Source organism: Stegostoma tigrinum, chromosome 33, assembly GCF_030684315.1.
Source record: "Stegostoma tigrinum isolate sSteTig4 chromosome 33, sSteTig4.hap1, whole genome shotgun sequence".
NCBI classification, from domain to species: domain Eukaryota; kingdom Metazoa; phylum Chordata; class Chondrichthyes; order Orectolobiformes; family Stegostomatidae; genus Stegostoma; species Stegostoma tigrinum.
The window spans coordinates 1,577,178-1,594,546 of NC_081386.1; the positions used below are offsets into that span (position 1 = coordinate 1,577,178).

A 17,369-nucleotide genomic window follows, 5' to 3' on the forward strand; every position below is an offset into this window, starting at 1 on the left:
AGGCTGGTTAAAATCACAGAGAGCACTAACTAGTTAGATCACACCTAGAGTATTGTGAACAGTTTTGCACTTCTTATGTAAGGAAACATATAGTAGCTTTGGAGACAATCCAGGGAAAGGTTCACTAGGCTGATTCCAGGAGTGGAGGGATTTGAGTATGTACATTGAGACTATACTTACCATAGTTTAGCAAAATGAGAGATAGCAATATTGACACATATAAGATTCTCAAGGCGCTTGACAGTGTACATACTGAGAGGTTGTTTAACCTTTTGGGAAAGTTTAGGACTAGAGAGCATTATCTCAGAATAAGTCACCCACTTAAGATTGAATTAAGTATATTTAAGGCTGGGATTGAAAGACTTTTAAATCAGTAAGAGAATCAAAGATTATGGGGATAAGGCAGGAAAGTGGAGTTGCGGATTATCAGATCAACCACAATCTCATTGAATGGTGCAGCAGACTCGATAGAATGCCATTCACCCCATGTCGTATGGTGTAATGAGCAGAACTTAAAAGTATACATTCCTCAAACTGAAATGCTATTACTGTGGCAGGTGTAACTTTGATTTTTAAACAGAAACTACAGACTGAATATACTCATTATGGCAAGGCAGCATTTCTTTTCAATTTTCACCTCCATGTAACGATGGACCCAAGACATCCAGCACCCACTCTCCACTCCCAGAAACGCAAATCCTGCTCTTTACCTCTTCTCTTTCCACATCCAGGAATCCAAACATACCTTGGAGGTTAAATGATGCTTCATGTGGAGCTCTTTCAATTTAGTGTACTGTGTTTGTTTCTGTTATGGTCTCCTTTACACTGGGATCAGCAGACCCAGATTGAGTGATTGCTTTGGTGAAATCTTCTGTTCATTCTGCAAGTTTGGCGTCAATCTATTAATCTGTCATTTTAATTCTCCATCCCATCACATGCTGACTTCTCTACCTTGTCTCCTGCATGTTTAAGTAAAGCTCAACGGAAGCTCGAAACACAGCATCACATCTTTTGAGCAGGGACCGTGTAATCTTCAAGACACAATACTGTGTTTGACAATTCTCCTTGCTTTGCAGGTCAAAATCAGGCAATAAGTCTGCTGTTACAATTTACACCTTTGGACTCATCTATTGGTTTTTCACCTGTTCAGTTACCCACCCTTCTTTGAACTACCATTCCCTTTGACATTTAATCTCTATTTTCTTTCCCCAAATCACAGACATTCTTTATAGTGTCCTTTCTAGCTGCCTCTTCTGCCTTTATAAAAATGTTCCACTTTTGACAAAAGGTCATTGACTCAAAATATAAACTCAGTTTTTCTCTCTCTTTCTCTCCACAGATGCTGCCAAACCTGCAGTATATCTCCAGCACTTTTCTCAGCAGGATCAGGACATGATTCCTGACATGGGGAATACAATTCTCTTTGAATCTGTGCCACTTTATTGTCCCAAAGTTTCCCTCTTCCCCTCCAACTTACACACTTGTTTAAGCACCCAAGATCCCACCCACAATCCTGATGTACCTCCAACTATCCCTCACATTTGCCATCTCTAAATGTACCCCTTCACCTGTACAGACACTGCTGTCTTTATCGAGCTCCCCTTACATTCAGACATTACTTCCCTATCTGAATGTTCATCTGCCCTGAAATTGCTGACTCTAACCAGTCCAGCAACAAGGAAGAAGATAGAAAAAATGTTAAAACAAAAAGTAACAAAGAATAAAGTAAAAGTGAAAATAAATAAAAACAAAGGGAAGAGAGATAGAGGAGGAGTAGTTTTCTACTGCGAGGAGCAGTTAGACAGAAATCAAGAAAAGATTGACAGGTAGAACTAGTTGTTTGAAATTCTGCCAGCAGATCATCACATCAAGTTGAGATTTCCACAGCATGTCTCAATCGCTCAGGGTCAAGGTAATTGTCATCCCTGCCATCCCTGTGGCTGACTGCCATTGACATCTGGTTTTGACCAAAACTTGGATCACAGATGAAGATACCATGCCCATTACAGAAACCTCAGTCTAGGCTGCCCAAACCACCATGGCAAAGAGCAATGACTGTTAGATTCATAGAATCACGGAGATATTTGGAAACAGACCCTTTTTTCCCCCCATTTGTCCATGCCGACCAGATATCCTGAATTAATCTAGTCCCATTTTCCAGCACTTGCTCAATATCACCAAGCCCTTCTTTTTCATGTACACATCCCAGATACCTTTTAAATTATGTAATTGTACTAAACTCCACTACTTCCTCTGGCAGCTCATTCCATATATGCACCACCCTCTGCATGAAAAAAAGCTGCTGCTTGGGTCTCATTTAAATCTTTGTCCTCTCACCTCAAACCCAAGCTGTCTAGTTCTGGACTCCCCTATCCTGGGGTAAAGACCTTGGCTGTTTACCCTATCCATGCCCCTCATAATTTTATAAACTTCTCTAAGGTCACCCTCAGACTCCGACATTCCTGGGAAAATAGTCCAAGCCTATTCAGCCTCTCCCTTAGCTCAAACCCTCCAACTCTAACAACATCCTTGTAAATTTTACCTGCAGCAGGGAGACCTGAATTGAACACAGTATTCCAAAAGTGGCCTAACCAATATTCCGTACAGCCGTAACAATACCCCACTGCGAAGCATCTTGTAAGAATGCCTAACCTGAAGAAGTTACCCTCCACCCTCCGAACAAACCTCAGGGGATTTCTCTCCCACTGCAACTCCTCCTCTATCCATCTTCAATCCACCTCCCCCTCTCTGCCTATTTATTTCAGAACCCTCTTCCCCTCCCCCATTTCTGATGAAGGCCCGAAATGTCAGCTTTCCTGGTCCTAAGATGCTGCTTGGCCTGCTGCGTTCATCCAGCTCCGCACCTTGTTAGCTCAATTTCTATACTCAATGCAAGCATGCTAAAAGCCTTCTTCACAATCTTGTGTCCCTGCAACTCCAACTGCAAGGAACTATGTACCTGCACTCCAAAGTACCTTGATTGTTCCCACTAAATGCTCAAGGCACCTTCTCCTCCTTTGAGGTCCTCACACTTCCACCATACCCCTTCCAAAATGTTCACACTCTCCCATTCACTCAAAGGTTCTCTCAAAGACATTCCTTCAATCTTTTTTTCCCCCTTGTTCCCTATACTAAGACACAATTCAGACTGTATGGATTTCGACCTCAATCCACAATATTGCCGTTTCTCTTTGATCTCACTGCCATCCTCTGTCTCTAACTTTCACAGAGTCATGGCCATTCCCTTGTCCTTTCCAGCTTCCCAGCTTCTCCAGTTTCGTTGTCTCGACCACAGAACATTAGTGAGAATTTCTGTTCACTTTCTCGTGCAACCCATGCTCCACTTCCACTTTCTCAAGCAACATCCTTCTGCATTCACCGTGGAAGCAACTTTTTCAAACCCTTAAGCGGCCTATTCACCAGGATATTTCCACTACTGTCCAAGTGCTTAGTTACTTCGCTATCTCCCTATTTAGCAGCAATTCCAGTTGTAAAAAAAATTCTTTATTAGTATTTTCTAATATTGTCCCATCTTTATTCACACAATCAGAAAGGACACAGACTTGAATAGGTCCAACACAGAACTAGTTTAGCAATTCATCATCAGATCTAGCTGGGCCACATCAATCCCTGTGTGGCCATTCACTTATTAACCAGTACCATTATGGAGAACAAAATTAACCCTACTCCTTTTCTGCATTACTATCTCCTCAACTCCATTCTGAGCTCCTTAAATTCCCTCCAGTAAGTCCAAGAGTTCAGCAACTTCTCTGTCACTAAGATTAAGACTATTATTTAGCTGCTTCTAGCCACTCTACTTTTCCCCATTCTTATCTTGATGAAGATTTATGAGGCTATAATTAATCTGACATGTCCCATTTGTGCTAGAGATAAGGTTCACAGCTCCAGAAGTGTGGGCAGTTTAGAGCCACAATCCTCTCAAGTAATAAAAACAGTTGCTAGTTAAAGATAACAAGGTGTAGAGCTGGATGAACACAACAGGCCAGGCAACATCAGAGGAGCAAGAAAGCTGACATTTTGGGTCTGAACCCTTCTTCAGAAATGGGGGAGGGATAGGGGACAATGAAAAAAGAACGAGAGGTGGGGAGGCGATGATGGAAGTTGGATAAAGGAGCAGATAGGTGGAGAGAAGACAGACAGGTCGAGGCAGCAGGGACTGAGCCAGTAAAGTTGAGTGTACGTAGGGATTTGGGATGGGGATTGCTCAGTTGAGGGAGCACAAACAGGTCAAGGAGGCAGGGATGAGGGTTGATCAGTGAGATGGAAGGAGCAAATAGGTGGGAGAAAAGACAGACAAGTCAATGAGGCAGACATGAGCTGAGCTGGTTTTGGAATGAGGTCAGGGGAAGGGAGATGTTGAAGCTCGCGAAGTCCACATTGACTCCATTGAGCCGCAGGGTTCCCAGACTAAATATGAGGTGCAATTCCTGCAGCCTTCGGGGGCATCGTTGTGGTACTGGAGGCGGCCCAGATGGACATGTCGTCCAAGGAATGGGAAGGGGAGTTGAAGCGGTTAGCGACTGGGAGGTGCAGTCATTTGTCATGAACCAAGCCTAGATGTTCCACAAAGCTTTGTCGAACACCTACGCTTAGTTCATGTTGCTGATCCATAGAATTTCTACAGTGGCCTAACAAGTCCACAATGACCCTCAGAGAATCCCACCCAGACTCATTCCCCAAACCCACCTAATCTACACATCCTTGAACACTATGGGCAATTTAGCACGGCCAATCCACTTAGCCTGCACATCTTTGGACTGAGGGAGTAAACTCGAGTACCCAGCTGAGATGTGTGGATATATGGATGTTGGTGAAAACAGACTTGATCACTATCTGTGGTCAGATTCAACTTGTCCTATACTTCCAATATGTACTGTTGTATTTAAGTCAGACTTAGTTCTTGATCTGTAAAGGGGACCAAAGATTACAGGGAGAAGGCTGAAGAATGGATTTGAGAAACATGATCAACTGGTGGAGCTGATTTATGGGGCCAGGTGGCCTAATTTTGCCCCTACATCTTATAGCCAAACACCGGATTGACCTGTGATCTAACCCCCAAATCACTATGAAGAAATTATAAATAACAAGAGTATTAACCAACCCCATAAGCTATTACTGCTAATCATTTCAAGCAAGAACTGGAGAATAGTCTGAATTTAGACCACCAGGTCTGGCCTACATGTGACTCCAGATCCAGGGTCCTGACCTGAAACGTCAACTTCCCTACTGCTCCGATGCTGCCTGGTCTGCCGGGTTCCTCCACCACCACACCGCAGTGTGATTCCGGCATCTGCAGTTCTTGCTATCTCCCTAGTATTGACTCTTAACTGCCCTCTAGGCAATTAGGCATAGGTAATAAATACTGGTATAGCCAGTGACGCCCACGCTCCGTGAATGAATTATATAAAACATAAACAACTGGCGTGAAAATTAAAATGAATTTTCTGGTAACGTATTGATCTCCTGGTTATCCTAAAATTTGAAATTAGCACCTATTTGTCGGGTACTACACAATGTTTTGAAACGTTGTGCATTGAGCAATCTTTCCCAAAACTTTAACCGCAGGTTTACAGCCTGTGAGTCAACGTGAAACAACCTGCTCCTCAGGCAAACTGCTAACAACGGGGGTCTTTACAAAGCAGAGCTTAGTCCGAATCAAGCACTGTCAGAAACCCAACATTAAGCTGCGGCTCCCCTTACCTGCGGAGCCGGAGACACGGCCAGACCGGGAACCTACCGACGGTCCACTTTCTTTTGAGTCACAGATCGCAATGAGGAAGTGAGAAAGAGGATGTGGGTGGAGACACGAGTTCAGGACAGTGCCCAGGGAGGAGTCAGCGTCAGGTTCAGTCCCACCTCCCTCTGCCTTCGCCTATCTCCCTCCCTCAGCGTCCCCACACCCCTCCTCCGACTCTCCCCTCTTCCAGTCTCCACCTTCCACCAATTTACCCCCTCACTCATTAGCTTCTCTCCTCTCTTCCTCTCCATCTTCAACCTTTCTCAGTTTCATTGCCTGCAGAGACTCAAATCCGTCTCTTACAGACTCACCTCCTGATTCTACCATCCGTTGACATTGTCCACCATCGACATCTCACCTCTGTCATCACCTTTCCTGTAATGGAATGACTGTCAAATTCCTCAAAGAGCTGCCCCTGGTGCTGTAATTCTCACTAGCAGCATTTGACATTGGAACGAGCAGATCTACACAGTGCCCATAGACAGTGCCAGGTCTATCACCTCAAACCAGCTGAAAAAGGAATCCCAAGGAAAGTGCTTTGGGAAAATGGGATTCCCAGCTCCCTCAGGTGAGCTCAATGGGACTGTTAATGACCTTAATCTCTTGAACCATCAAAAAGCAACATTACCTTTCCCTAGCATCCCAAACAATTCCTTTGGACAAGCACATCTTTTTGAAAAACAATTTGTCAGGAGATGACTTCCACTTGGCTTTAAAGATTCACTTTTTCTTCAGCATTTGTTTCCAGCCAACAAGGTCAAACTAGAACCTTTTCTCAGTCAATTTCATATCCTTCTCCTCAGGCAGTCCTTCAGAATCGAGAATGACAGCTCTTCCCTCTGCCACAACATGGATTCTGTCCATCAAGACACACTCTGGACATGATCTTCTGTTCTGGTGTTGTGGGTCCTGAAGTAAGTAAAAAGTCCAGTGCTGGATCCACAAAGCCTTTTGTAGTTGGGACAGTGCTGTTTGCTGAAGCTGGTGAATGGATGGCTGAGACACTTAAATCTTTGCACGTTCCTTCCACTGTTTGCCCTTGGCCCCTGTCAGGGTCTGCCTCCTTTGATCTGAAGTGAATTGAAGCAAATCATTTATTGTCACATGTATTCAGTATAAAATACAGTGAAAAGTGTGTACCTTTGCCATGCATAGACACCATTCACATTCATTTGAAATAAAAAGTGAAGAAAGATAACTTAAAGAGAGCCCAACTTTTCCTTCTCTGCTTCACCAGTCCATAGCATGCCGCTTTCAAAATCCCACTCTGGGCTTCCCTGCCATGCCTTACCGCCACCCAAGTCATGCTCCAGGTTTCCCAGCACATGCCATGCCGCTGCCAAAGTCTCACTCCGTACTACACCAGCCTGTGCCGTGCTGCCACCCCCCCACCCCCCCAGGGGCCCACTGCAGGCTTCATAGGCTGGCCGACTCTGTAGACACCTTGATAGTCTTCTGTGATATTAGTTCCTGGTTCCCACACTCTCTTCATCCACTTTTTTTCTTTGTCTTATTCCTTTCTTCCTCTTCTTCTCTCAGTTTTTAGTTTTAGCTCAAACTTACCTGAAGTTTGCCTCTGAAGATGCTGCCTCCGCTCTGGAGCTTATTGAAAATGCCTTCCTACTGAAGAGCTCTCTTTATCAGGTAAGTTTGAGCTAAAACTAAAAACTGAGAAAAGAAGAGGAAGAAAGGAATAAGACAAAGAAAAAAAAGTGGATGAAGAGAGTGTGGGAACCAGGAACTGATATCACAGAAGACTATCAAGGTGCACAAATTCTGGGAAAGAGTAAATTATCAGGTGAGTTGAGAATAAAGAAGAAAGTAATATAGTTTAAGTCAAGGTCAGTAAGCATGTATGGGAACGCATAGAGTGTAGTAAATAGGTTGATAGGCACAGATTGTCATGTGGAAGTTTGGTATTATGGACATATGCAGAGACCTGTCTTAAGGAACATCCAGACTGGGTGTTTAATATTCCTGAATACAAGCTGATCATGAAAGAGAGGAAACTGTGAAAAGGGAAGGTCTGTTGGTATTAATCAAGAAGAGCATTTCAGTGCTGGAAAATGAGAATGTCCCAAAGGGGTCAAGGACAGAATCAATTTGGTTAGAGTTAAGGAACAAAAAAACTGTGCGATTACTTTGCTTTGGTAGTTCTTCTGACTACCAACTAACGGGAAAGTTGCAGCAAAACAAATTCCCAAAGAAATTTTAGAGAGTAGAGGGCTTTAATTGTACAAATATAGACTGGCTAGTAGCAGTGTAGAGGGCAAAGAGGGGAAAGAGAATTCCACTCGTGTTCAGGAGAATTTTCTCCAGTAGAATGTAGACCTGAGTCTGAAGTTTCACTATTAGGTCAAGAGCTTAGAATCAGGACAATTTCCAGGAGGCAGCCGGGATTTTCATTTTGGGGCTTGCAGGTGTTATGCAAGATGGGCTGCATGACAAACACAGAGGCCGGTAAGTGTGGAGTTGGCAGGATCCTCTGAGTTTAGCAATTTGTTGAAGTTTAAAAATATCATAAAACAGCCCTCATGCCCCTCGTAGACCCGTCCCCATCCATGCCAAACCGTGTTCCTAAATTCATCACTGAACCTAACCCCAGAGCTCCACTTACTCTCCATTCCTACCTGTGCCCATAAATGCACTCATGATACTTGAAAGCCTCAATGCTGCTGTACTCAGTCCACACACTTTGTAGCCCCTATGCCAATATAGTGCCAACTCATTGCAACTGATGTGGCGTTAGTTTGTCTAATGCCTAGTTTGTCAGCACGGTATTTTAACTGAAACATAGTATTGAAGAATCTAGCAGATGTTTATTATAACTATTAGGTATAAATATTACATTTCTCAGGCATATATGTGTCAGTGCTAATATTAAGCTATTAGGTTACATCAGAGGAGCATGCTTCTAGTGGAGCGTCATGCTTCAAGTGATCCAAGGTAGATGGAGGATGAGACATTTGTACTCTTGTCATATGCAATGAAACAGTGATGATATCATTAGCAAATCTCTTAAAAACACGCTCCGGCTGCCATGGTGTAATGGTGAGCACGTGGGTTTCTGAACACTGCGATCCGAGTTCAAGTCTGGAGGCAGCCTATATTTCCTGGTCCGGTTAGTGCTCAGCCTCAGGAAGTCATGTTTTAGGGCGGCACGGTGGCTCAGTGGTTAGCACTGCAGCCTCACAGCACCAGGGACGCGGGTTTGATTCCCACCTCGCATGACTGTCTGTGTGGAGTTTGCACATTCTCCCTGTGTCTGCGTGGGTTTCCTCCGGGTGCCCCAGTTTCCTTCCACAGTTCACTGATGTGCAGGCTAGGTGGCTCAGCCATGCTAAATTGTCCGTAGTGTTCAGGGGTGTGTGGGTTATAGGGAGATGGGCCTCGGTGGGATGCTTCAAGTGGCAGTGTGGACTTGTTGGGCCGAAAGGCCTGTTTCCACACTGTAGGGAATTAATCTAAAAAAAATGCTGACATGCTGATTCTGGTATGTAACACAACACCGCCCTTTTCCTAAGACAAAGCAAAATCAAATAGATGAACATGGTTTTACATGAGCATGTGATGACTGCTGCCTGGTAAATTTTGATATATGTTTCAAAACCAACTCCATGATTTCTATGATAATAAAATGTGAGGCTGGATGAACACAGCAGGCCAAGCAGCATCTCAGGAGCACAAAAGCTGACGCTTCGGGCCTAGACCCTTCATCAGAGAGGCTGCGATAGGGTTAGGGTTTCTATGGATTTCTATGGATGAGTCTGCTGAATGTTGAGCTTGCTTTTGCCTGGCGACAGTTGTTTTCATCAATTAATGGGACGGCATGGTGTCGCAGTGTTTAGAACTGCAACCTCACAGTGCAAAGGAACCAGGTTTGATTCCATCCGTCATGTTCAGGGATGTGTAGATTAGGTGGGTTATGTGGGGTGGATCTGGGTGAGATGCTGTGGGGCTCGGTGTGGACTTATTGGGCCGAAGGGCCCGTTTCCACACTGTAGGGAATCTATGATCTATGATCTATGTGTTGTTAATTGAATAATCATATAGACAATGTAAAACAGAGTTTGCAAGACTAACATTTCAGAAAGCAATGTAATGCTTTTGAGGTTTGATAACTAGTCCTGATCTGGTGATCGTGTCTGCAACTGGAGACATACTTGTTGTTTTCTGTTAGACATTTTTGAAAACTTGGTTGTCTTGCTGTTCATTGCTATCATTCTACATATTATCATCAGAGTGTTCTTCCTCGTTCTCTTCAACTATGGTCAGTGATTTGTACATTGGCCTGAGCTGACTTCTGTTCCTTCACAATATAGCACCATGATCAGTAAATGACTTTATATGATCTGACCTGTTTGTACATATTAGAAAGTTTTGCCTATATCCAAGTATTTGGATTTGTATTTCTAATTCACTTTCTCTTCCAGTGCACGGTCTTGTTAATTCTCTACTTGCTCGGTCGTTGTGTAGCACTTTCATTCTCCTCTCATTTTGAAGAAGAATGTCCTGTGTTTCAGAATGGTTAGACAATAGGTTGCTGAGTGTAGGCTTTATGAGCACACTCTGCACTGTGGATGGAAATCCCTTCACAATTGATGTTTCATCAAATATCGGCAATGCAATATGAAAGTCATGCTTTGTTGCTTGATGCTTAATGATTGTTGATAGTGCATGCCACATATTCTGCTAGACTACCTGAGTGAGACAGTGGGGTGGTAATATGATAAGGGTTACTCCCCACAGAGTATATGGATCCTGAAATCAATTGAGGATTACCTATAGTCATTGTCAGACATTATCTGATCTGGGAAATGAGTAACTAGATGCTCTGTGATTGAGATGATAATCAGAGTGATTTAAAAGGATTTTCATGTAAAATGTGTATTATTCCCAGTAAAATATGGTAGTTGTGCTTACAGGCTATCACTGACATGTGTATCATATATTTTGCATTGTTTTTATGCGTGTACTGTTAGATAAATCATGCTGTAAATGAGTACTAATTAGGTGAACTTTTATCAGGAATATTGGTTTTATAAACCAATGTTAAATAGTTGAGATAGTAAGAACTGTTGATGCTAGAGTCAGAGATAACACAGTGTGGAGCTGGAGGAGTACAGCAGGCCAGGCAGTATCAAAGGAGCAGGAAAGTTAACATTTTGGGTTGGGACCCTTCTGCAGAAATGGGGGAGGGGAAGAGAACTCTGAAATAAATAGAGAGGAGGAGTAGGGCTGGGGAAGGTAGATGGGGTGGGGATAGGTGAGTGCAGGTAGGCAGAGGTGGGGATTGGTCAGTGAGGTGGGAGGAGAGAAGATGAACAGGTAGTATCAGGTCAAGGAGGCAGGGATGAGAGGGAGGGTTGGTCATGGGATGAGGCTGGGGGTGATGAGATTTTTAAACTGGTAAAGTCCACATTGAGACCATTGGGTTGTAGGCTTCCAAGGTGGAATATGAGGTGCCTCTCCTCCAGTTTCCAGGTGATGTCATTGTGAGACTGTTAAATAGTAGAGATCAATTCTTTCACACTATTTTTCAAAATGTTGAACAGTGTGGGGCGGCACAAGGCTCAATGGTTAGTATTGCTGCCTCACAGCGCCAGGCACCCGGGTTCAATGCCACCCTCAGGCGATTGTCTGTGTGGAGGTTGCCCATTATCCCTGTATCTGCTTGGGTTTCCTCCGGGTGCTCCGGTTTCCTCCCACAGTCCAAAGATGTGCAGGCTAGGTGGATTGGCCATGCTAAATTGCCCATAGTATTCAGGGATATGTAGATTAGGTGGGGTATAGCGGGATGGATCTGGGTGTGGTGCTCTGAGAGTCAGTATGGACTTGTTGGGCTGAAGAACCTGCTTCCAACCTATAGGGATTCTATGATTGTTGACCCAGATGTGACTCAGTCTCTGATATCAACCCAACAAAAATTTCATTCAAACGTTTTGCTTAAAAATTGATCTTAAACATGTGGCTTCTACACAATACTTTACATATTCAATCTTGTTCATTAGGGGAATCATAATCTATGCAAATTATGGTTTGTGGGTGCACACTGCTTGGAAAACAGATGAGACTGTGTTTCCAATTTGAAAAAGCTGGACAGAGATAAAGGTAAAACTACAGGCAAAATGAAACTACTTCACTCTCAGCTAATCACAATATGAAATAAACCAGTTGAGAAAGCACTGAGGGGAGTAACGCCAATGGAGTCATGAGATATTAGAAATGTTCCTGTGAATGGTAGTGAAGAAGTGAATGATATAGTGAGAAGGCAGTTGAATAGGATTGAGGCAGATAGAAAACAGATTTGGTTAAAAGATATATTCATTCAAGAGGATTGAAGGGTCAGAAAGGTATGTATGAGATTAAGGTCATAGTGTGGGGTTCACTAACACATAGAGAGAAGGTGGTTACTGGGTTGATCCTTGATCTTTGTTTCTCTAATCAATCTTTTTTCATTCTAAATGATCTGTTTTCTCTGTTAGATATTTTCCAAACAATTTGTTCAAAGAACAAAGAAAAAGAATAAAGAAAATTACAGCACAGGAACAGGCCCTTGGCCCTCCAAGCCTGTGCTGATCCAGATCCTCTATCTAAACCTGTCGCCTATTTTCCAAGGATGTGTATCCCTCTGCTCCCTGCCCATTCATGTATCTATCTAGATACATCTTAAATGACGCTATCATGCCTGCTGTACCACCTCCGCTGGCAACGTGTTCCCATCACCCTCTGTGTAAAGAACTTTCCACGTCTATCTCCCTTAAACATTTCCCCTCTCACCTTGAAATCATGACCCCTAGTAACTGAGTCCCCACTCTGGAAAAAAAGCTTCTTGCTAACCACCCTGTCTGTACCTCACGTGATTTTGTAGACCTCAATTAGGTTCCCCCTCAACCTTCGTCTTTCTAATGTAAATAATCCTAACCTACTCAACCTCTCTTCATAGCTAGCACACTCCATACCAGACAACATCCTGGTGAACCTCCTCTGCACCCTCTCCAAAGCATCCACATCCTTTTGGTAATGTGGTGACCAGAACTATATGCAGTACTCTGAATGTGGCTGAACCAAAGTCTTATACAACTGTAACATGACCTGCCAACTCTTGCACTCAATACCCTGCTCAGAGTTACGACACACTCTGGAGAAGGTGGGACTGTAACTAGGACCTCCTGGCTTAGAGGTATGGACACTATCACTGTGCCACAAGCGTCCTTTCAGTGTTATATTCTTTGAATCGACCTGTTTCAAAATGTTATGACACACCTCTGGAGCAGGCAGGACTTGGACCCTGGCCTTCTGTTCCAGTGGAACGGACAGTACCACTGTGCCACAAGTGTCGTTTTAGTGTTAATCATCTATCCTCTGTCATACAGTGTTTATTCATTAATGACTTGGAAAACTCAGTTCAACAAATATACCGATGACAAGCTATACGTCCATGTGATGACTGTCCATGTGGACAGCAAATGGGCTTTTAATGAAAGAACTGAAGTACAATGCATGCTGGAGCACATTAAAAATACATTTGTTTAGATTAAATTAAAGAATTAAATTGGCAACAACTTCATGAAACAGACCCTTTGAACAGCTGCTGAATTGCCGATGATAGATTCTGCATTCAGCCTGGAAGAAAGAATGCTAACAGACTGACTTCTCTTCTCTGATCTCTAATATTCTTTCCAGGTACACTGAGAGCTCCCCACACCGTATAAATGTTACAATGGAAAATTAGTTTAATGTTCAAAATACAGAGACGGTTCTCTTAATCCAAACAATAATTTATAACAAAATGTTACATTATAATGGACTTCCAGTAATTCATCAAAAGGCGTAAAATCATCAGCTAAACCCTTACAGACATGCATGACATTTACTTGATAAAATTGTGTTGATTCAAAAAGTATTTTCAGTAATTGAAGGGAATGGATGTTCACAGTTCCCAACTCGAGACTTCCACACTGACTCTGAATCCAAATTATAGCGTCATTAATGAGTAAATCTCCAAAATTGACAGATGTGGGAGGTTAGAGGTGAATGTGCCTAAATTTAAGGTTTATATACAAATGAAAATTTTATAGAATGCAGCATTTTCATTGAACATTCCCAAGATGAATTTGGATTTTTTTTTCGTTTTTAATTCACAGGATGCAGGCATGACTGGCTAGCTCAGCATTCATTGTCCATACCCAGTTGCCCAGAGAGCAGCTGAGAGCCAGAAATATTGCTGTGAATCTGGAGTCACACGGAGGTCAGAACAGATAAGGATGGCAGTTTTCTTCCCTAAAGGACCAGATGGGCTTTCCATGACAATTGACATCAGTTATTATTATCGTTAGACACTTAGTCCCAGATTTTTATAGAATTTCTATAGCGTGGAAGCAGGCCATTCAGACCATCGAGTCCACACCGATCCTCCAAAGAGCATCCCACCCAGCTTCATCCCCTACCCTATCCCTGCATTTTTCATGTTTAATCCATCTAGATTGCACAACCCTGGATGCTATGGGCAATTTAGCATAGCCAACCCACCTGACCTGCACTCTTTGGACTGTGGGAGGAAGCTGGACCCATCCAGAGGAAACCCACACAGACATGGGGAGAATCGGCAAACTCCATACAGACAGTTGCTCAAGAGTGGAATTGAACCTGGATCCTTGGCTCTGTGAGGCAGCTGTGCTAACCACTGAGCCACTGTGCTGCACATTAATTGAATTCAAATCCTGTCATCTGCCATGGTGGAACTCGAACCCAAGTCTCGGGTCTCAGGGTCAGTAGTCTAGGATAATACCACAAGTCCATTGCCTCCCCGTTATAACTATCAATAACTGATTTCATATTTTCCATTTGTGAAGCGTTTTGAGATGTTTTTCGCATTAAAATGATGACTGTTGATTATCCACCTATCGAATTACTGTTCATGGTTAGGGAGTTTGTGTCCAGACAATACTCTCCTACTGAGTGAAAGTCTTTGCTGAGACTGTGAATCTGTAAAGTTATCCAGTAAATGTTGTTGAGTTTACTAACCATGCTAGTATAACCTTTCACCTGCACCTGCATGTGGATATAAAGGGAGGTTCCTGCAGTCACAATGACAGTATACTTTTTATTAGATTGAATCTACAAATTCTAAGTTATAACAAATACAAAATATTTAATTTGTGCAAAGTCAGAAATTATTTCTTAAGAATTTAAGAGCTTTGTCTAGTTAGAAAATTCAATTTTGTCAATGTCCATGTCCTTATGATTCAGCTCTTCTCCAGACTGCTTCTTCTACCATGTCACTTGGTCTTTTTCATCATTTTAATGGTCTTTCTGTGTGATTTTGATGGTGACAGTTTTCACTTCTGTGTATTCCCTCAGTCCATATTCACCTCTGTGAGAGACAACACAAGGATCAGTGTGAACCATCAATCCACAGATATCAATTTAAACCCTCCCAGTGAAGACCTTTTGGACATTTGCAAGGAGGTGACCTGCAAATCCCAAATCCTCACCCCATGCACTAAAGGAATAACCTCCAATTTGTTTTTACAGTTTCCTTAATGAAGCTGTTGTTCCTGTAGACAGAAATGTGCTATCAGTTCACTGGTCTGATTTAAGTGAGGTTGACACATTTATATTGTACAATTGAACAATATCCCATTCCCAGCTTGTCCCTCCACCTAGAACAGTGCTCAAGTCACTGTAAAGGTGAAAAGAGGGTCCTGTCCCTATCCTAGGAGAATACCACTTTATTTCAACCACCGTGAGAAACTAAGGCTTTGGTGTAAAGCTACACTGATCTGTCTACCAGATACTCAGCTGTTAACTGGTGTAAATGGTTGCTAAAGCATTGCTTGCATGTATCCTGTTCGGAGTGGATATTACTGAGGCCAGTGTTTACATCAGAGCGTTATAGCACCAGGAAACATTAGACTGCCTAACAACCGTCAACCAGCAGTAACAGGAAGCTGATGTAAAAACTAAATGTTTGCACAAACATCACTCTAATGACCAGGCTTTACTGATTTTTTTGGTTTGTGATAATTAAAAACATTCTGAAAAGCTGATTTAGCCTGTGAACAACTGATAGAAGCAGTGAACCAACTGGGAGGGACAGCAGACACTGTCCCATTCCAGGAAAGCTACAAGTATTGAATTTAATAATTTTAGCAACAAGACAGGGCCAGTGGCTGGCCTGCTTTAAATAAATCAACCACAATCACTGCAGGACATCTGAATGAGGCTGAGGATATTGTACAGAATCTCCAACTGCGTTGTTTTCCATGTCACTGAACAAAATCTGCTGACAAAGTTATAACTCAAATTCAACTAAAAAAGTCAAATAAATTGATGGGGTTCTTTTCTCCCACAACAAACTTTGTGTCCAGATTATCATTGTGACTGGGTAGTAAGGGACAGCAAATGCCATGACTTCATTAATAAAGTGAGTTCTAGCAGCAATACTTTTGGTCCCAATGTTATAACCTTAATACTTCAATTGGGAAAGTGACGTACTGTGGATGCTGAATATCTGAATTAAAACTAAGAAATGTTGGAAGTACTCAGTAGGTGAGGCAGACAGCTAACAATTGAAACTAACAACCTTTCCTCTAAGCTAAAAGGTATGTGACCTGAAGCATTAACTTTTCTCTCTCCGTAAATGCTGCCAGACCTGCTGAGTTCTTCAACATTTTCTGTTTTTGCTTCACTGGGGTCTGGGATTCAACTACTGGAGAGTTTGAGACATAAAAATAGACTGGAATGGCTTGTTTTTTTCCACTGGAGTATAGGCGATTGAGGAGTGACCTTACTGAGGTTTGTAAAATCATGAGGGGCATAGATAGGGTGAATGACAAGGTCATTTCCTTAAGACGGGGGAGTTCAAAACTGGGGGGGGTATATTTTTAAGGTGAGAGAGGGGGAAGATTTACAAAGGACTTGAAGGGCAACTTCTTTACACAGAGAGTGGTTCATGTGTGGAATGAACTACCAGAGAGAGTGGTGGATGCAGGTACAGCTGCAATATTTACAAGTTACTTGGATAAGTTCATGAATGGGAAAGGTTTGGAGGGATATGGGCTAATGCAGGCAGGTGGGACTAGGATAGTTTGAGAACATGTTCGGCATGGACCGGTTGGACTGAGGGTCTGTTTCCATGCTCTGTGGCTGTAAGACTGTATGGCTGTTTGAGCCAAGTTGTCTTCTGCCTCTTTTTCAAATCTCTAAGGTGCAGATTTCTCCTTTCTCAATGTCAACTTGAATCTGGTGTCAAGTCCAGCGGATCTCCAGGCATCTGCTATTTTGATATCATCAAGCAGCATGAATAACTAATAACATTGAATTATCCTCATAGACAGATAGGAAAATAATCTAGAAAATGAAACCCACTGAATATATTCACTTCTAATGTAAACTAAATTTAATCAGAAAACAAAATACATGCTTGAGTTATCTGGATTGGATTAGGGTAGAAACTGAAATACCATTCACACTCTGCAAAAATTTATATCTATGGATTTTTTTTATCATAATAGAAAAACTTGTATTCCACACATATAAAATGATTCTTTCAGGGCCAATGAGAGTGTTTAGCAATATTTTGATGGGCTGAATGGTCTCCTTGCTG

At 42.6% G+C, this 17,369-nt stretch overlaps 2 protein-coding genes across 5 annotated transcripts in view; both read right to left on the reverse strand.

Annotated features, from left to right (window-relative positions):
• lrrk1 (leucine-rich repeat kinase 1) overlaps nucleotides 1–5,821 on the reverse strand; it is a 201,959-nt gene extending 196,138 nt beyond the window's left edge. The window contains exon 1 of one of the 2 annotated variants that reach the window (XM_048563008.2): nucleotides 5,722–5,821. The gene's annotated coding sequence lies outside the window, so the exon portion shown is untranslated. The remainder of the gene's footprint in view (nucleotides 1–5,721) is intronic. The other variant, XM_059639335.1, reaches the window with a different exon arrangement.
• A 7,389-nt stretch (nucleotides 5,822–13,210) lies between these two features.
• The window catches only part of aldh1a3 (aldehyde dehydrogenase 1 family, member A3), a 153,080-nt gene continuing 148,921 nt past the window's right edge, over nucleotides 13,211–17,369 (reverse strand). For 2 of the 3 annotated variants that reach the window (XM_048563154.2, XM_048563155.2), the window contains one exon: nucleotides 13,211–15,134. In XM_048563154.2, the coding sequence (XP_048419111.1) occupies nucleotides 15,062–15,134 (73 nt within the window). In that variant the 3' untranslated portion in view covers nucleotides 13,211–15,061. The remainder of the gene's footprint in view (nucleotides 15,135–17,369) is intronic. The other variant, XM_048563153.2, reaches the window with a different exon arrangement.